General features: G+C 40.9%; 1 protein-coding gene across 7 annotated transcripts in view; it reads left to right on the forward strand.

The window, feature by feature from the left end:
• LOC104060194 (AGBL carboxypeptidase 4) overlaps positions 1 to 20584 on the forward strand; it is a 954436-nt gene that overhangs the window by 551672 nt on the left and 382180 nt on the right. The window contains exon 1 of one of the 7 annotated variants that reach the window (XM_009561918.2): positions 9805 to 11377. The exons of the other annotated variants lie outside the window; for them this stretch is intronic. Within the exon in view, the coding sequence (XP_009560213.1) occupies positions 11161 to 11377 (217 nt within the window). The 5' untranslated portion in view covers positions 9805 to 11160. Of the gene's footprint in view, positions 1 to 9804; positions 11378 to 20584 lie in introns of those variants that run through there. 7 annotated transcript variants of the gene reach the window in all.

Here is a 20584-nt window from a genome sequence, read left to right on the forward strand (position 1 = left end):
GACAATCTTCCACTGATGTTCATTAAACAGCATCCCAAAGACATAGCTGCCATTTAAGAGGAAGAGATAAGGCAGAGGAAATTGTAATATTCTTTTTAGCTTTCCTAAGCATGGAGTTCTTATTGATCTTGCTGTTTCAGCAAGGACCCCAATTAAAAAAAAAAATCAAAATGTAAAGCAAATAAAATTGAGCATTCATATGTGAGCATTATTTTAACTTCCAATTGTCTTAAAATCTGAAGACATGAAAACACAAACCCCCAAGCAAGCCAAAACATGTGATGCGCTGTAAGAGCAGGAAGTATGCTCACTGAGAATATTTCATCAGAGGAAACTACCTTGGAGCTATTTGAGGCATTTAAGAGTAAGTTTAAGTCTTACATTTCTTACTTACCACTTCAGCAACACTTTTCTCTCTGGAATACAGACTCCTAAATATATTACTGAGGAATAACAAGTTTCCCATAAATCAACTGATTTGCAGTAACCGTCCATGTATCTGCTCTTATAATTGGTAAACATGAGTTAAATCAAAGTAGTTTGCTCTCAGTGGAAGAAATAACTTATCCTGCAATGGTAACTTGATCACCCGCTGTGCTTTCAGCTTTACAACGATCAGTAAGAATTCAGCTGGAGAGTAATACACTGAGCCTGAGATTGGGAGACACACATTTCTTCCCTTGGGGTGTGTGTACGTGTGACTATGTGTGTCGAGTTGAAGTAAAGGACTTTTACAACCAGAGGTACAGAGTGGGGGTCTGAACCCCTTCAGTGAGACAGGGAAACCAAAGGCAGGTATCTCACTTGTCAAGTAAGGGCCCCAGTGAGGAGTTTACCAATAGAAGATGGGAGACATCAATGTGGAGTCCTCCTGGTCTTGCTGGTGGAAAGAAATATCTCTTGGCTTGTGTTCTGAAAGGAGGTTTATATACACCTACCTTCAGTTGAGAATTTCAGGCTGTTAAAGTAAGAAGAAAGAGGTATCCTCTTTCTGTCTTTGCTTCAGAGGAAGATGGGAGTTACAATGCTCTGTGATCCATGTTTTCCGTGGATGAGATTTTGGCAGTTTCCACAATGAGCACAGATGGTATTTGAGATCTTGTTCAGAGATAACCTTGCAGGGTAAGCAATAACTCTGTGGGAGTTCTTGGATTGTAAAGCTGCATATAGTTATTTGAGGACCATTCCAGTCCTTTCTCGATCCAACCTCTCTCTGAGTCCATTTCACAATGTGAGGGTGAGCAGCAGAAGTTACTGTCCTTGTTCTTCTTAATTAACAGACTTTTTTTTTTTTTTAAAAAAAAAAAAAAAAAAAACTGTGATCATGGTCAGGAGTGATTTCAGTGAGTTTTGTGGGCACCGTGGAAATCAGAATATTTGTGTCACACCTGGCGTGTAAAATCAATGAAAAGCCTCTGTGGGCAGTAGCTGATCACAAAAATATATATAGAAGCCTCTATATAGTGAAATTGCTCTCTCCCCCTTTTGTTAAATTGTAATTGGTGTCCTTGTTAGTAATCACACTATGGGATTAAAGACTGACTTGCCCTTGGAGACTGACTATGCCTTTCATTGTAGAGTCCCTCCAGGTCAGAGGCAAGGCAGATAATGGTGTGTACTGAACTGTCCTTACTTGTTAAGAAATATGTCAATTCAGCACTTTTCATAGGGGAAAATTTTATCTAAACCATTATTAGCTTACTTCCCAACCAGTTTACTATTTAAAGGAGTATCTTGATCTACTGCACTGTGCTGCTTCTGCTTTAGCCCTGAGATGTAATTCAGACCTCCTTTGCTCTGTGTTTTTTCCTTTTTTGTGATTTTGGATAAAAACCTGTACGTATGCTTTATATATATGTTCACTAAATACTGTGATCTATTCTCAATAGTGCCACCTTCTGCTTGCAATATAACCCCTGCTATCTCACCACCTATTTTATCTTTTCTGTTTTATTACCTCTCATATATACTGGTAAATAAAAAGGGAGAAAATTTGGATTTTATAGGCCATTCAGAAATTTCTATGTGTATCATACCAGAGAATTTCATAGCATCATAGAATGTTTTGGGTTGGAAGGGACCTTTACAGGTCATCTAGTCCAACCCTCCTGCAGCAACCAGAGACATTTTCCACTGGATCAGGTTGCTCAGAGCCCCATCCAACCTGACCTTGAATGTTCCTAGTGATGGGGCATCCACTACTTCTCTGGACAACTTGTTTCAGTGTTTCGCTACCCTCAGCGTGAAAAATTTCTTTCTAATATCGTGTCTAAACTTATCTTCTTCTAGTTTAAAACCATAACCCCTTGTCCTATGGCTATAGGCCCTGCTAAAAAGTTTGTCCCTATTATTCTTATATATTGAAAGGCTGCAACAAGGTCTCCTTGTCTTCTCCAGGCTGAACAACCCCAGCTCTCTCAGCCTCTCCTCATGGGGGAGGTGTTCCAGGCCTTTGATCATTTTTGTGGCCCTCCCCTGGACCTGCTCCAACAGGTCCATGCCCGTCCTGTACTGAGAGCTCCAGAGCTGGACGCAACATTCCAGGTATGGTCTCACCAGAGAAGAGTAAAGGGGCAGAATCCCCTCCCTTGCCCTGCTGGCCACGCTTCTTTTGATGCAGCCCAGGATACAGTTGGTCTTCTGGGCTGCGAGTGCACATGTCCAGCTTCTCATCCACCAGGACACCCAAGTCCTTCTCCACAGGGCTGCTCTCAATCTCTTCATTCCCCAGCCTCTGTCAGTGCTGAGGATTCCCAGCTGCAGGACCTTGCACTTTGCCTTGTTGAACCTCATAAGGTTTTCACAAGCTTACTTCTCCAACTTTTCAAGGTCCCTCCGGAAATCTGAAAGATCAAGGAAACATTTACAGCTCACAAAGAGTCGATCTATACATTAAGGCTGAATTTAGGGAAGGACACAAGCCCTCTTTACTCTAGCTGTTCTGGAAAGACTGGGTTTGCAATATTTTCTGTTCTCAAAATAATAAAAACTAGTTATGATGAATTTAGCAAAGTCTGAATGCTGCAGTGCTCTAGACAGTTTCTTGTTTTCACTGACATTATTTTTTCATCAGTTTGAACTGTGTAGTATCTGCAGACAGTGTATGCTCAAAATATTAGATTGCTGTGTTTTTGCATACAAACCTTATAAATGAAAAGAAATATCAGACTGTGTGTACAAGCATCAAAATTTGATTATATGCAGGATCTAATCTTAATATCACACCATCCTCACTGAAATGCATTGCGAGAATATTCCAATTCATATTCTGAATGGTGTGTTTCTCTGCAGTCATCTGGCAGAATTCTTATTCCTACCAGAAGAATATCAGTATATTGAACTGAATAAAAATGTATACATTAAATTGCTTATTCAAATGTCCAGCTTTGATGTTTGTAGAGAATTTAAGCAGGAGGCAATATAACCTGAGCTTTGTTTTATTGATATGAGAGGCTAATGTGAGTTACAACATAGGAAAAATGAGAAGTTGTATAATACGCTGGAAATGTGAAAAAAATGCAGATTTCAGTTATTAGCTTTCACAGCTGTATTTGCATAGAAATATAGCAATGGCTGGATGACATTTCATGCATGAACTTGATAGAGCATCCTTAAACGTATTCATGTTAGACTAGTACTTAAAGGGAAACTCGAACTGGAAAATTCCCATCTTTGTTTTAAAAAAAACCAAACATAACTATAGTTTACCTAAGGTTTTCTAGTACAAGATATTTCTTTATGAAACAAAGCTTTCTGTGTTATGAGGAATACTGTGGAATGCTGTGACAGCCTATGAAGAGCCCTCCTTTCTGATCACACTTTAAAAAGATCCTGATGCCCCTGAATGTTAAATATTGCAAAACAGATATTGCTCAGGCTTTTGTGGATAATACTAGTAAAGCACGAAGCCCCTTGAGATTCCAAACACCTCTTGGGCTATCAGTTTCCTATGCCACTTTCTGTTTTGAGGGAACACCTTCCTTGTAAGCAGGGCAAAGATGAATGCCAATTTTCTGTGCTGTGTGAGATTTCATTGAAAAACTCGTGTCAAAGTCTATCGCAGTTATCTCATGCTATGAATTTTGGGTTGTTGGGTGACTGCAACTCCCACCAGTAACATTTCCTTGTTGATTTTGGTTTGGGTTGTTGTTGTTTTTTTAATTCACTTAATAGCGCAGACCAGGTGCAACTTCCTTTGGAACTCATAAATTACAAAGATGTCTGATCTTCATAGAAGTGGGGAAGTTCGCAGAGTATGGTGAAGGTTTTCATGTCAATGAACACTTGCACTTTTCAGTTTCCAGCAGTTTCAGCATTCAGTTTGCCAACTGTGAAGAATTATGTTCTTCTAATTTAAATGTGATTATTAAGAAGACACAGCTGAGGAAGGCACTTTTCTGAAATATTCTTAGGATTATTCCTGCTCTGTTATCTCCCATTCACTTTCCACAGAAGGATTTTATGTGCTCACATTGGCTGATGTTCTTCAGAAGAGTTGCTGGTCCATCTCTGATTGTGACATTCATTAGAAGAAGAAAACTCTACCTTGTCTTCTGAAGCGGTGAGATGTGAGCACTAATTCCTGGGAATATTTTTTAAAAACTAACTTTATACTTAAATATAGCCAGCCCTGAAAGGGATTAGAAAGAGTATGTCAAGAGTATGAATTAAAAAGCACTGGGGCATGAAAATATATATCTTTAAGCAGTTTTGACTGCTTTTGACTCTGCCTTCACTTATGCAATCCCATTCCTGGTGCTGATGACTGTCAAGAACCTTCCAAAACAGCAAGAAACATTTCTAGGCCCAGGCCAATCTCCCCCTAAAAACAGACTTCTGAAGGGAAGGAGAAGTGTGAGTGTTTGGAGGTACCATTCTGGACAAAATGCAGTCAGTAGCAGTTGACTGCCTCTTCTTCTGTGTGTATCCCATATTACTTGTGTGACCCTCTCAAGCAGAATAGGTCTATGCAGAAAAGGGCTGCAGGATCATTTTCCCTGTCAGCATGAGTTATAAATGCTGGTTCAAGTCAGAACAGTGATGTACAGATGTGAAATAGAAAAACCAAAGTGGAAATACTATGAAGAAGGGTCATTAATGCCGTTTTACTCAAAAGCTCTGTCTAAAGCATAACACAATCATGGGCAGTGTCTAGTAATGATATTTTACACTGAAGCCCAAAGGTTACAACAACACTTCAGTCCTTGACAAATGAAAGTCACTTTGTCATCTCAGGTACAGAAGGAATCAAATTCTTGCAGTGGTGCAAAATCTGTGCATGTGAAGCTACTTCTAAAGTCATATTAGTAAAGTGTCTGTCAAAAGCCAGGGGAAAATCTGGTTTAAAAAAGGAAAGGGAAAATCTCACATTAAACTTCCAGATAGAGTGAAAATATACGGGCTGAAGCCATCAGTGGATGGTAGTAGCAGTAAAGATCATGTAGGCTGCAACAGCAATATTGTTTTCGGAGTGACTCTTGAAGACAGTGGCAACTATACAAGAAGGACATAAGGTTTTAAGGGTGAGTTTATGCACATCGGAGTCAAAAAAAAAAGTCTCTCCTTCTTTCCTCTCAGGCGAGACGTTTATAGCACGGAAAACAGCATATACTGCCTGAGTACAGAAGATGGTATTTAGCAAGATTGTGAATGGTGTACAGCAGGGTGGGAGCCAAAAGTCACAATGATTTGAGAGTCTTTTGCAGCTCCCAGACAACTCAGCTTCTGGCTCCCACTGAGCAAAGGACTGGGTGAGAGTGGGGAGAATTATTGCCTCACACCGAGGCGAGGCAAGGCAGAGCTGACTGGCAGCATCTCCTGATTCCTGTAGACTTTCTGTGGGCACGTTTAACCTGTAATTTGGAAAAGGAAAATATAGTCTGGCACACATTCTTGAAGGGTTGCCAGTCGCAGATCTATCCATCGCACAGCCTGCCAGAATGGGAAAGATAAGTAACTTACAGTCCAGTATCCACAGCAACAGACACTGGAATTTTATCTTTTCAATACATATAAAAACCCAAAGAAAATAATTACTTTTTTCATTTTCCAGTTTTATAATAGTAATAATGACCTTTAGGTCAGGAATTTTCAGCAGTTAATGACTGTCTGGCTTTTTCTTTGGCCCTTGGTTTCTCCAGCCAGTCATTAACAGTGAAGAAAGTGCCTTTTTCAGTGGTCACTTAATGATTAACTTTTCATGCTATAGAATATACCAGCTGGGAAATAAGTGTCTCCTCTGTAAGTGGATCCATAACGTGTTCCTTAGGTTTCATTTCTTTGAAAGAATATTCTGTTAGGATGTGAGAGTTTAATGTTAAAGATGATTGAGCATTACCCTCAGCCCCAAGAAAGTTTAGATCACTCTCAGGAATTGGGACTAGATAGCTTTGCAGTGATGCCCTTCTTATTCTGAGGATGGTTCAAGGCCATAGATTTAGAAAAAATAAATCTTAGGAATTTATCTATGTAATCTAGGTTCCCATACTGGTTTTTTGGTACTGGAGGCCCTTGGAAACTGTATGTAGACACAACTATCTCATCCATCTTCTAGGATCCTACAGGAATTGGAGCTTTCTTTGTTTCAGATTGGTTTGTTTGTTTGTTTGTTTGTGGGTTTTGTTTTTTGGGTTTTTTTTAAATTTTATATGTAATCATCGTGACACTGAAAGCAGAGTGTGGCAACAGTGTCTTAAGAGTTAAAAATTTATTTAAAAATCTAAAGGGGAACAACCCTCTGAAATGCCTCCACTGTTCTGTTTGTCTAGTGAGGATACTACCCCCTTCCAACCATCTCCTCTACCTCAAAACACCTAGATGTACGTAACTTTGTTCAGAGCGAGACTCATGTATACCTGGAAATGACTTTACTCTATATTTCATCATGAGATAAAAAATGTGATACTACGGAACAGAAGTATCTTCTGACCACCCTATTGATCATATTCTGGGTAAAAATTAACCAGATTGTGAATAGGTTGTATGTGTATACACACATAAACCTTTGAACAGTCCTCAGTTTGCGTGCGTTGTTGAATTTATTCTTTAAGCTTTATGACTCTAAAATACCATTGTTAAAATACAGTCTTGCCTGAAACACTTGTGAATATATTTATCCTTCAGTGTGTATCTGAGCTTGAAAATAGTTGTGTAAGAAATGCACCACTTGGAGGATAAATAAATTCACAAGAAAACAATAATGTTTTCTAAACTGCATAATGAATGTGTAGGGATTCCTGGTAGTGGTCCAGTGTATTGTTACTGCTGACTAGTCAGGTAGTAGCAAAGCCCCTCCACTTGAACGGTAAAAGAAAATAGGAATTTCCTTATAATTTCCTTATATTTAAAATCAATATAGGGTCCTTTGAGGGCTTGATATTAAACGTGGAAGTAATGTGACTGATGAGCCTAATTTTAATCTGTTGCTGTGAAAGAGATTTAGCACCTGCATAACTACTATTGGTACTATAGCTTTTCATTTTGTATCTTTAAGTGAAAACACAGAGCATGCATCAAAACAGCAGGCATCAGCTTTTGCTTTAGCACTTTTTTTACTTCTCAAGAAAAATAACAGCACCAAAATATAGGCAGTGTTCCAGGAAACAGCCACTCAGAAGTCCCACAAGGGCTGGGACTGTGCTTTGTGGTTTCCTGACTCTCAGAGTGACACTTTTACTTTTCAAGCTGTGGGTTCATTTGTATTTTGAAAGTGTGACAGTCTACTTCTCAGCAGGTTTGTGCTGTTTCTAAAAGCTGGACTTTCTAGAGGATTTAAATCTGGTGCAGATCCAGTAATTCCCTTAACAATGAGTATTAAAATTTACACCTGTAAAATAGCTCTATGTCTTTAAACCTCAAGCTAACCTCTGTGTTAAAATAGCTGGCTACCCATTAGCAGAAATGGGAAAGGTCCAAAAGAAACGAAGGACGCTACCTGTGTTTCATTCTGTGCTTAAACGGATCTTTTCCTCCGTTTCACAGCTAACCAGTGTAGACTATTTATAGAAATTAACACTGTTCTTTGTAGGCAGAAGAGAAATGTATGGGATCATTATTAATTCTTTAGCATTATAATGCCTTCTGGCTCAATAAGTGTGCTAGGGACCAAGTGTAAACACACATTTATCATCCTGACCCTTAATCTGTTCCCAAAAATGTCCTTCAGTGGAGAACTGTGAAACAGCTTTCCTAAAGGATTTGAGACTTTTTTTTTTTTTTTTTTTTTTTTTTTTGCTGCAAGTACAAAGATCATCACAGCCTTTGCTGTAATTGAACCTTCTTCAAATTTTAAATGATGCAAATGCCGGTTTATAGTGTTTCTTTTCCCAAAAAAAAGCCAGACAAAAATGGCTTTGATGCCACTATGATGCTAGATGCCGCCACATGAAGTCTTTCAGTTTTCTTTCATTGAGGCAAATTACCCACGCCTCCTTTGTACCTGAAGAGATCTTTCCCCTTCCAAGTCAACTTAATTTTTGAGTTCTCAGCTTCAATTTATTTTCCCCTGTTATTTCCAGTCTCTCCATTTTTCTGTGTTCTTTTCCCTCGACAGCAGCCTTAGATGTTGCTGATAGAATCCAGATGTGGAGGAAAGAGAACCCCAGTAAGAGTTAGAGTACCAAATCCCTCACTAGCCACTGAACTTAGTGGGACAAAAATTGTCCTTCATGTAATTGTAACAGTGTCAACGGAGCAATTCCAGCTATCAGTCTATGCTGTTGTCTTTCTGCAGCTCCTTCTACCTCCACTGTAACATGAGGTAGAGGAGATAGGAGTGCTACAGCAGCTGTTATTGTTTGATCAGCAACACAATCTTTGCTGGAATTTCATTTCCCTTGCAGCATAGCTACTAGAATACATTTGTAGCAGACTTATATTTGCTGTAATTACATACCAGTCTGGCAATACTTTATTGTTAACATAAAGTACTGCCATTTAAATCCCCAATCTTAAACTGAAGTATTTGCAAAACTCCATAATTGCTAAAATAATAAAGCTGCCATTATTGTATGGAAAGTTTACAGCTTGTTACTGAAATATTTACATCACCTTAACTATACCTGTGTGTATTCCTTATGTTTTCATGTGTTGCTTAAGAGACAGGCAGACTTCTGCAGGACATAACTATAATAACTGATACCTTCACAGAATGGCTGGGGTTGGAAGGGACCTCAGGAAGTCATCTTGTCCAGAACCCTGCTCAAGCAAGGCCACTGGGAGCTGGCTGGCCAGGACCATGCCCAGATGGCTTTTGAGCTATCTCCAATGATGGAAACTTCACAAGCTCTCTGAGCAACCTGTGCCCATGCTCAGTCAAAACTTTGCTTTGGGTTTTTTTCCTCATGTATTCTGAAGACTGATCAGGCAAAATCAATCTCAGCATTAGAAACATGGATGGGTTTGCTGTGAACCATAAGCAACGTTGCCATGTTATTGTGTTTTCAGACAGAGAGCTCAGAACACTCAGTATGTAAGTGTTTCCAAAAGCCTGACAATTTGTGCTAAAAGAGCATGGTCTCTCAAGGCAGGGCACTGCCTTGCCCTGAAGACCTCCAGGTAAAAAAAATGTTCAGATTCTACTGATGCTTGGCAGATGAACTTGGGGCTCTGTTTTGTTTGGCTATGAGGATCTGGTCTGATCTCCTCTCCTCATGTGTCCACAGCTCCTCAGGGGTCCCTCCTGCCCCTTCTCTCTGTGCTCCCTGGCACTGCCCAGCCTAGGAGCAGAACTTCTTAAGCATCAGCTCCACAGAGCTGCAAGATGACCTCTTTCTCTAGGAGAGGCGCTAGGAGTTTTTAACTTGGACAAAGCTCTTTACCGTGATATTGAAAATGCTTGCAATAAAACTCTAAGACTCAATTTCAAGTTTAAGAAAGCATCCTTTATTAGGCCTGGGCAACATGAGGGAGTGATCTCCATCAGTCACATGCAGCAAGACAAAAGGTTGTCGCAGAATGGATTTCCTCACGTAGATACATACGCATAAATTCTCCCAGAAATCTTCTGCATATTCTATTAATCTCCAAGGACTAATTTTAATGTCATTATAAACTTCACACCAGTCAAAACTCTTGCTAATTTGTAACTGACTCCAGCTCTCTGCTTGACCTTGCCTTTGAATCATAGAACCACAGAATAGTTAGGCTTGGAATGGACCTTAAAGATCGTTTGGTTCCAACTCCTCTGTCATGGGCAGGGACATCCCAGTAAACCAGGCTGCCCAAGGCCCATCCAACCTGGCCTCGAACACCTCCAGCGATGGGACATCCACAGCCTCCCTGGGCAACCCGTTCCAGGGTCTCACCGCTTTCATGGTGAAGAAATTCTTCCCAATGTCTAGTCTAAATCTGCCCGTCTCCGGTTTATACCCGTTCCCCCTTGTCCTATCACCACAAGCCTTTATGAATAGCTCCTCTCCAGCTCCTCTGATAGCTCCTCTGATGTCCTCAGAGCCTTCTCTTCTCCAGGCTGAACAAGCCCAACTCTCTCAGCCTGTCCTTGTAGGGAAGGTGCTCCAGCCCTCTGATCATCTTTGAGACAGGAAGAAAATTCCAAACAGAGGTGATTACAGAAGACACATCTGTTCAGCACAGATCAGACTGAACACAAGATGTTATCACCTTCAAAGAACAGTGTCTGGAAAAACACCGTTTTAAAGAAAAAACGCTATCGGAGGGACACTCAACCTACCTTTCAAAACACACAACTGCTTAGACAAAACGTTACTTTAGCTTAAATCACAATATCGCACTATTTGTAACGGTAACCACTTCTTATATCAACCCGGGCCGAACTGACAGGCCGGGCCGCGTCCCTCCCACCCAGGTGCCCGGCACCGGGCCGCGCTGCGAGGCCTCTGCCGGGGAGCCTCGGCCCCGGCGGAAGGGCTGTTTCGGCGCCCCGGGCCCGGCGGAGGGGCTGTTTTGGCGCCCCGGGCCCGGCGGAAGGGCTGTTTCGGCGCCGGGTCCCCGCGCGGGCCCAGGCGGCGGAGCACGGCCCCCGCCCGGTTCGCGTCGCTCCGCGTTGGATTGCTTGTGCCTGCCGGGCGGCCGTGTGCCGGCGCGGCCAGGCGAGCTCAGCCGAGCGCAGAGGCGGGTTTTGAGGAACAATAACAGCGCGGGGAGCGCGGGGAGCGCGGCCGCCCCGCCCGCCGCCCCACCATGTACGCCTTTGTGCGGTTCCTGGAGGACAACGTCTGCTACGCCTTGCCCGTCTCCCGCGTCCAGGACTTCAGCCCCACTTCCCAGCTCGACTTCGACAACCAGAAGGTCTACACGGTGTACCGCAACCCCGAGGAGGCGGAGGACGACGACGAGAGCCCCGGCGAGTGTGGCGACCGCCTGCTGCTTCACAAGGCCCAGATCCTGGCGCTGGCAGGTGAGGGCGGGCCGGGTCGGGGGGGGACGGAGGGAGCCCCAAATGCCGCCCCCTTCTTTCTCCCTACTCTCCCTCAGCGAGGAGGGGGCGGCATCGCGGCCACACACGGTCAGAGCCCGGGGAGGGCGTCGAGGGCTTCTCCCAGCCCGTCCTTGGTGGCCCCGGGCCCGGGCAGGGCCGGCTGGAGGGAGGTGGAGGTGGTTCTGATGGTTCTGGTGGTGGTTCTCGTGGTGTCCCGTGGGCCAGTGACTCTTGGAACTCTCGTGCTGAGCTCCCCGGTGGGACCTATCCTTCCAGCACCCTGGGGATCAAATGGGAAACTTCAACAACAACAAGAAAAAAAAGTTAAGGTTTTCAAACATGGTGTATTTATAGCGCGTGGAGTCATTTGTGTACCTTCACAGTTTGGCACCGTGGTGCCAAATTAGGGGTGTACTGGTTTATATCCACTTTGTTAGTTTAAGTGACTTCACAAATTGGTCTGCCTCCACTATTGCCTTCCTTTAGATACTGCCCTTGTTAAGCTTGGTTTTGCTACATTTGGTTTGTTTCATGTTTAACTGGTGAATGTTTCTCTAGTAAAGAGGGCCAATTAAACTGTATATTAAGAAATAAACCTGTGTCTTGGCCCTTTAAATGAGTTCAGCCCTTCTGAGATAGTGCTTCTGCTATGTGTCCCCGAAATTACAACTCTTTGGCAGCACATTGCCTTGAAGACTTCCTGTAGTTTCCTTGCAGCCACAGAAGACTCACTGGCATAGTCGGAGTTGACACAGAAAGGAAGTTTTATGATCTTTGTAGCAAACTACTTGCTAGCATGGGCCTGCCCGAAGATGTTGGCCAAAGACAGCAATGACCATTTGAAAACTCAGTCTGGGTAGCAAAGAGGACACAGAGTTCTGCTCGTGACTTTTCCACTTGGGGAGAAGTACTGGTTTTGCCTGTTTCCCCAAATATGGAATGGGTTTAATAAACTCTGTTATCTAGTATTGAGTTCTAAGAAGGGAAGACTGAGTTCTGACCCTTAAATAGAGTAACTTGGTGTTAAAGTCATGTAAAGCTGGTATTTTTTATTTTTATTTTTGAAAATAATAGTTCCTAAACCAGTTCAGCCTGGTGGCGATCCATTTGATCCCTGAGTCAGTGACTTTTATCGCTATTCTGTTCCCAGTAGTGGCCATAAATGGATGCCTGGAAAGAACAAGAAACAGGCAAACATGCATATTGTTTCCTTGTAAAGCTTTTCCAGTTTCTGAATATTTGCATCTCAAATGCAAATATTCGGAAAGAACTAATGAGAGAGCCTGCCAGAGGAGTGGATTTTTCCAACGAGTTTTTGTTGTCCTATGCCAGCCTGTGTTTTATCTGTCCTGTCTGTAATAGAAGGTGTTTGGCATATGAAGTATTTCTTGCAAGTTACCCATCACATCCATGGAAGACAGTGGTGTCAGTGTTCAGGGTTTGCTTGGCCTTCTCTCACAGGCTTCCTAGTTGGACTTCACCTTCCTCTTTCTCAAGGGGAACTGCAGAAGTAGTGCCCTTTCTGTTCCTCATGTTCATCTCAACATAACTAAAATGTTTCAGAGAAATATTTAGTATTTGCTCACATGTTGAGCCTGCTAGGTTGCCTCAGTTTTCCAGCAGAAAGTGCACCTATTTTATCAGTTGCCTTGTTCCAGGCAAACACAGAGAACTGTTCTTTACACTTTCCCTTTGCATCTCTCTTGAACCAGAACAAACTAATATAAGTTGTTTCCTCCAGAGTACAAGGCTCATTACCTGTACTTGCACTAATTGTGCCCTAGAGATTTTAATTTCTATAGGAAGTTCTCGTGCTGACCCAGGAACACGAAGAAACATACAGACATCTTTATTACACTGGTCACATCTCAGTGTCTGACTAGATCTGTAATTTACATGCTTCGAAAACTTCTCACCTGAACACCAAATAGATTCTTAATTCTGTTCTTTCCACCCTGCACCGAAGTTTTAATACCAGTTTTAATACCAGTGTTTGTTTTTATTATGGTTAAAAGTTGATCTTAGATGAAGACATCTTTACACAATTTTTGGTTTATATTGACCAACTCTATTTTTACACATTATGACAACTTTTTGTGGCAAACATTACAAGCCTGATGTTATGCAAGCTGACTAATTAGTTTAAAAATTAATTTTGCAAGTCTGCAGTAGCGTTTCATATAGGAGTATAGAGCTTTTCGTTCTTAAGGATTTCAGCCTACCTTCATGGTAAGATAAATAATGTGAATAATATGTTTCAAGCTTGCACTGTATTCTTTTACAGTTTGAGTGGTGCCCAGTTTTCTTACACTGTTTAAACAAGGCTGCTCAAGTAAGCAAAAGTTTTACCTATTTATATATAGTTTCATAATCAAACGCTGTCCATGGAGTGGGAGTTAATCATAGCTTGAGAAAAATTGGAGTTGGGAAGATTTATATTAGGCATAAGGAAGAAATTCTTCATGATGAGGGTGGTAAGGCACTGGAACAGGTTGCTCAGAGAAGTTGTGGATGCCTCCTTTTTGGAAGTTTCAAGGCCAGGTTGGATGAGGCCTTGAGCAGCCTGGTCTTGGGGGAGGTGTCAGAAGTTGCTGAAGACTAAGGCTCAAACCAGATAGGTTAACCCTTGACTAAGACAGTTCTAGACTTTTGAGCCATAAGAGGCATATTAAAATAAACATTTTGTGCCATAGCATATTCAACATTTGGTTAACAGTCAGTTGATATTATGTAGTAATAAAGGAATAATTTTATTTACCTCTCGAATGGAAACTATAGCTCGGCACACTATAGTTTCTCTCTGTAGCAGCTTTTTGAAGTCACACATTAACTGGTTTGTGTTGTTAAGAATACAAAAACACTAGATGGTTTTTCAGGAAGAGTTTGACTCTATCATCCACACCTTTGCTTTTTTCTTCTTCTCTGTCCTCTCCTCAAAATGCTGAAAAGCTGTTTTTCTGGTCCCTCTTCTGGAAATATGTGTGCCGCTTGCAACTTTTTCACACTTTCCTCAAATAGTCACTAGGAGCTACTGTGATCCTTAGATGACCCTCTTGGAGCCTCTTCTTGTTTTGCAGTGATGAATATTAGGTGGAATGAACTGAGATTTAGGGACTCCTTGAAGTTCACTACCTTGGGCTACATTTGTTATCAAGTTGATAGTGACTGTTCTAATTGGAGGCATTCTCTCCTGACTACAGTAAACAATTGTTCTCTCTAGCTGCTGTCCTCAACATTTCCCACCCACACAGTCATAGCAAATGCATCTCCATTGGATTCTTACGGCAATTCTGTAGCTGCCACAGCAGACGTGTTGATACCTGTGTATATCTATATTATTTCTTGCCCCATTCTAATAGATTATACTGCACTTATTTTAATAAATTAGGTGATCTTTTTACATCTTTAAAAGCCTGTACAGTTCACGGTGAGGTAGTTTTCTTAACTCTTTTTGCTAATTCTTTTCTCCTAGAAAACTCTAGGTCTATCTCCTATCGTAGTATGCAACTTGTATCACCTGTGATAGGGACCTGGGGAGAAATGGCACCAGGAAAACTCCCAAGTGTTGCCCTGAGGAAAGAAATGCCAGCCAGGAGGCTGTAGGAAACCTTCCTGTAGTGGTAGTAGTTCACAGACTCTTTTTATTTTCTTTTTTTTTCCTGAGGTACTTCTGGAGTACCTGTGGATGAGCTTATGTGTCGCTGCCCTTGCGCAGCAAATCCAGCTCTGTCAGTAGTAGCCATTTGCTGTACTTGTGCATCAGGTCTTGCCATGCGAATGGCACTCTGTGGTAGCTGAGAGAAAGTAAGCCCAGCAGGTTAGGCCGGGCTGAAGTAACCTTGTTCAAAATATAATTTTTGTTTGTCTTTTTGTTTTTTTTTAAACTTTCTGATGTGATATTTGAGGTGCCTGGCCTGCTTTGTCAGACACCTAACTAGCATGCTACTGCTGTTACGCTTTCACCAGTTGAAAGATCTGGCTGTATGCAGAGGTTCACCAAATCATGTTGTATAACAGAGTAATTATATCACACTCTTAAATATAGTCCTGAATAGAAGAAGTGTGGCAGTATTCCTAAAGAATGTTTAAAGCTAAATGTCACTCTGATTTTGTGTTTGATCCATTTCTGGCTTATGTTTAATTTATTGAGGTGAAGGGTAGGGTTTTTTCCTCTTCTGAATTCTGCTGTAGGAGGATATCTGTAATAGGAAGGGCTTATACAAAGGCACAGCTTAGGGGTTTTCTTATGTCTTTTCTGCTTGTTCAGCATTGAAGTCAATATGGCACATACATGCAAACATTAAGTGGCAACAACAAAAACAGTTTGGAACTTCTGAAACTGCAGCTGCTGGAGTAGTGGCTTGGAGTAACCATTATGGTAGTGTTGATGGTTATATATCAGCAGGATTAAATAACAGTAAAGAGGAATTAAAAGCCCTTATATTTAGTTGTTTCTTTCCCTGTATTCCTGTACTTATTCTGGAAATAAATATATTTGGGGGGGGCTTAAACCATTCTCAACTGACATGGTTGTTCATCAGTCACGCTTTTTGCTTCAAAACTCACTGATAGTCAGAGCTCACTTTTTAATTTGTTTTTGAGACATAGAGGTGACCTGCAGTGTTGTTACTTTTTCTTAGTTCATAAGAATTTTCTTAGTTCATTGTGCCACATAACCCCAATTATGCTTGTAAGCATTGTATAAGCTGTACTATGATACAGTAAAAGTATGAATTTCAGGATTTCAATAAAATTGACTTCAAAGATAGTACGGTTATGGTAGCTATGGTAACTAACACTAATTAAAATCTGCTAAAATTTGCAGGGGAGTGAAGAGGGGAAAAACGTAAGTTACATGTTTTTGTTTTCAGAATTTAAATATTTTTTTCCCAGTGGATTGCCTAAGTGCCAGTCAATTATTTGTTTGTTGTTTTTTTTTTAAGAAGCCCTTTGAAAATGGAGGCTGAGCCACATAGTAATTTTTATATGTAAACTAAAAGATGCGTAAATCTACCTGCTCTTTTCATAGCCAGGTCATTCCTTGGGCAGAGGTAGTTGTGGGTGCTTCCTGGCGTGTTCCCTGTAGGTTGTTGCTTTTTCTGCTTTATTTTCAGAGTAGCTGGTAGGCGTCATCTCCATGGCTCTGTGGCCTTTATGGTCATGAAATGGTAATCAGGATTTGGTCCTAATATAATTTTATACTGAGATACAGACAAGTCAGGGCAGCCAGGTTGATAAATCATAGCTGTCATTGAGATTGATGATCTCTTTAAATGAACTTTTGAACTTTTAAGGGCAGAAAAATCTTTTATTATAAATAGTTTTCTGTAAAATATTTACTATGTTCAAACTTTCGGAAAATAATCCATAGAATCATAGAATGGTTAAAGTTGGAAGAGACCTTTAAAGGCCCTCTATCCCAACTCCCCTGCAGTAAATAGGGACATCTTCAACTTCATTAGGTTAGTCAGAGCCCTGTCCAATGTAACTTTGAATGTTTCCAGGGATGGGGTTTCTACTGCCTCTCTGGGCAATGTGTTCCAGTGTTTCAATACCCTTATTGTAATAAATTTCTTCCTTATACCTAGTCTAAACCTACACGCTTTTGGTTTAAAGCCATTGCCTCTTGTCCTATCACAGCAGGGCCCGCTAAAAGGTTTGTTCCCATCTCTCTTATAAGCCTCCTCTAAGTACTGAAAGGCCACAGTAAGGTCTGCTGGGAGCCTTCTCTTCTCTAAGCTGAACAACCCATAACTTTTTTGGCCGTTCTCTGTCAGAGAGATGTTCCACACCCCTGATCATCTTTGTAGCCCTCCTCAGGACCTGCTCCAACAGGTCCATGTCTTTCCGGGGCTGAGGGCTCCAGAGCTGGACACAGTACCCCAAGTGGGGTCTCACCAGAGTGGAGTGGAGGGGCAGAATCACCTTGCTTGACTTGCTGGCCACAGTTCTTCTGATGCAGGTTCATGTGGTTAAGTTTCTTATGTAGGTACAGGTGAAAGGTTTAAAGGATGGCATTTTAACATCCTACTTGTTTTCAGAGTTTCTTCTCTTCAGTGTATTAGTAATACTGTATAACTGTATTTGTTTCAGAAAGGATTAAGAGAGTTGTTCCATAATAGCTGTAATCCTTTGTGTTCAACATACTCAGAGTATTGTACAAATATTAACAAATCTGCACAACACTTCAGAGGGGTAGATGGGGACAGTAAGATGGAAAGGTTGAGTTATTCAAGGTCAGTATTTAAGTAAATATTGGATCCAGGAGTAAAACTGTCCCAAGTCTTGTAAAAAGCGTGATTTCCTCTATCTCAACGAAGTGTCTTTTCTTTACTTGATCTTCCGGTAACATCATTTTCTACTGCAGGCAAACACTCTTCTAATACCACTAAAAGTTAAATGGAAAGGAGAGCTTTGCTGGCAAAGAATAAAAAAATAATAATTATTTCTAGCAGAGACTTAGTTTTAAGCCATGCTGCTTTGGGTTTTTGTTTTTGAAGAGGCTTTATATTAATTTCTGAATTAAGAAATAGATTTCGTATTAATAATGGAAATTAAGAAAGAAGATCTATTTACATTTCCTTTATGGCACGTGTCCGACTTACATCTGGCCTGATAGTAAATCTGAACATTCTGCTGATAAATGAGCATATGCAAGAGGAGAATGCTACAAAATATTGGATGTCTTCATGTGCATTAGAAATTTGACTACAAATGGGCTTCCGTCTCACTAAGTGTCACTTCTACAAGTATTAAACTGGATACCCCTGGATGTCTTTTCCCACTAGAGGGAAAAGTGTGCATTCAGTTCTCACTGTTTTTGTGAGAGCAATGGCAGGTCTGTGCTCTGTTAATTTATTTTTATTTTTGTACTGAATATTAATGGGAGTCAGTCTTGGTGTAGGACTTCAGGCAGAACTTAGAGGTAGAGGTTATTTATATAGTGTTCTCAGCTTTTGTAGAAGTTTCTCTCCTTAATCTTTTTCTTCTTTCTTTAGTGCCTTTGCACAAAACAGGTGTGGCTTTCTCGCAGTCATCTGTGAGCAGCCTTGATTCAGGCCTCTGGCACATCATCTTTCTTGCCTATCATCTCTCAAACTGTCAAGCCATAGTTTAAGACCTTTCTATCTTGCCTTTTCCGAATTTGATTAAGAATTACTTTCAGTCTGTTTCCTATTCTTTACACTTAATTGAAATTCACCTCACAAGATTTAACAGCCTTTTCGGCCGGTTCCTCAATGCATGTCTTCACCTTCACGTCCTTACTGGCCCTGCCTGTCAGCAGTGCTACTTGATATGTTATTCTTCCCTGACTTCTTAGCTCACTCTTCTTTTTGTTCTGAAGACGTTCATCTAGTCACTTCCTCACGTGCTTAGTGTCATCTTCTCTTTCTGGGGAAGTGCTGCAGGGCTGTTTAGTTCTTAATTTTTTTTGTGATATCAGTCCAGATGACAGCAACTCTCAGCTCTACCTTTTTATTCCGAACTTTTCTCACTTAAATTTGTTGTCAGCTTCCCTTTCTGGCTTCCTTACACAGAAATTTTCCCTTCAGTTTATGTTTAGGATGGCCCAACATATTTTCCCATCATTGTTGTCTGGATTTTTTTAGTTTTACTGTGGGGAAGGTTAATAGTCTTTTCTGTCATTCTCAACCTGAAGTCTTGCTGTCTGTTACTCTTCTTTACTTACTTTGTTGCTTAAGCCCAGCTTTACCTTTCTGTCCAACTAAATATACTTCATGTAGTATTCTTCACTGTGCCCTGTGTGTTTTTCTGTAAATTTTGTCTCTGTTCTCAAAAAAAAAAAAGCAAAATAATATATTAAATTACACTATCTAAATCCTGTACCCAGTCTCTGTCCTTCCAATAAAGCTTTTCTAATCTGCCAAAAAAAAAAAAAAAGCAAAAGAATATAGTAAATTACACTGTCCAAATCCTGGACCCAGCTGACCCCTCTTTTGCATACCCCTCCTTTTAGCTGCATCAAGTTAGATATCACCTGGTCTCTTCAAGTAACTTCTGCATTTACACTACTGCCTGTTATACTGTTATCTGTTACTCTCATTCTGACTTTCTTCTTCTTTGGTAATGGTCTTAATCTCAGTGTACTGCTAGCACAGAGGTGTTTTTTATGAGATGAGTTTTTCTTCCCCTGTATCCTGAACATCTTGAGCCTGCAGAATCATTATGTTTTCAGAAATCTCTTCTGTTATTCCTGTTAAAGTCCCTCTTTAAGATTTGCATTAAATTATCTAAGAAAGTAATTTATAACAGTAAACTCAGTGGCTTTTTTTTTTTTTTTTATCTTGTCATGCTGGATTTCTTCTTACTCACAGCATTAGTGATTATTGTTTATTTGTGTTTAAGTGGCACTTAGAAATCCATGCCTTGTCATGCTTGGTGCGTGTATTTGCTTTAAAGCACCAAGTATACCTTTGGTTCTGGGTTTTTTGCTTTGGTTCTTAAGCGTCTTTTGCTTTATAGGCTGTAAGTGATGCACAGCCCACTGAAGCAGGTGATGTTCTCTGCTCTGTAGAAGCAGCCTGGCTAAAATGGTAGCAAAGCAGTTCAGTGCAGCAGTGTGTGGGGAATTTTGTACAGGTGTTATCCATATGTATTGGGTGTATGCCTGGAAATGGGAAGGGTGGTGGTAAATTTTTTTCATCTGTCAGTATATAATTTTTCATAAGGGGTGGAATTTTTTTGAAGGCTTAGAGAAAAGATGAATTTTGCTCAAGGTTCTTTCTTTTTATTATTGTAAGATTTATAGCATTGCCAAGCCCCTTATTTGGACTGATCCCAGATCTGCCATCCCTCATCCATTTGGAGTGCGGAGCTCTTTTCTGTTTTTCCAGCTTTTACTCCAAAGGTGAAGAAAAATCAGCACTTGAACTATTTTTTGTAGAGATTAGTTTGTTCAGTTCTTTCCCTAAATTAGAAAGTAAGGAATGTTTTAAGAAGACTGAGATTTCCGCAGTTTTATGCTACATCCCATGATAGGGTTTTCAGTTTTAGAGTACCAATGTCTTTTTGGTTGAATTCAATCAACTCCCTGCCCTGTCAAAAGTCGTTTTGTCTGCCTCAGTTCTCTGCTGCTCTGGACTTAAGCTGTTACCTTTTTGCCTGGATCCACCCATCCTGACACTGAAACAAAGGCCTGACTGAAGGAAACATTCAGGAACAGTT

The sequence above is a fragment of the Cuculus canorus genome, chromosome 8 (genome assembly GCF_017976375.1).
Source record: "Cuculus canorus isolate bCucCan1 chromosome 8, bCucCan1.pri, whole genome shotgun sequence".
Lineage (NCBI taxonomy): Eukaryota > Metazoa > Chordata > Aves > Cuculiformes > Cuculidae > Cuculus > Cuculus canorus.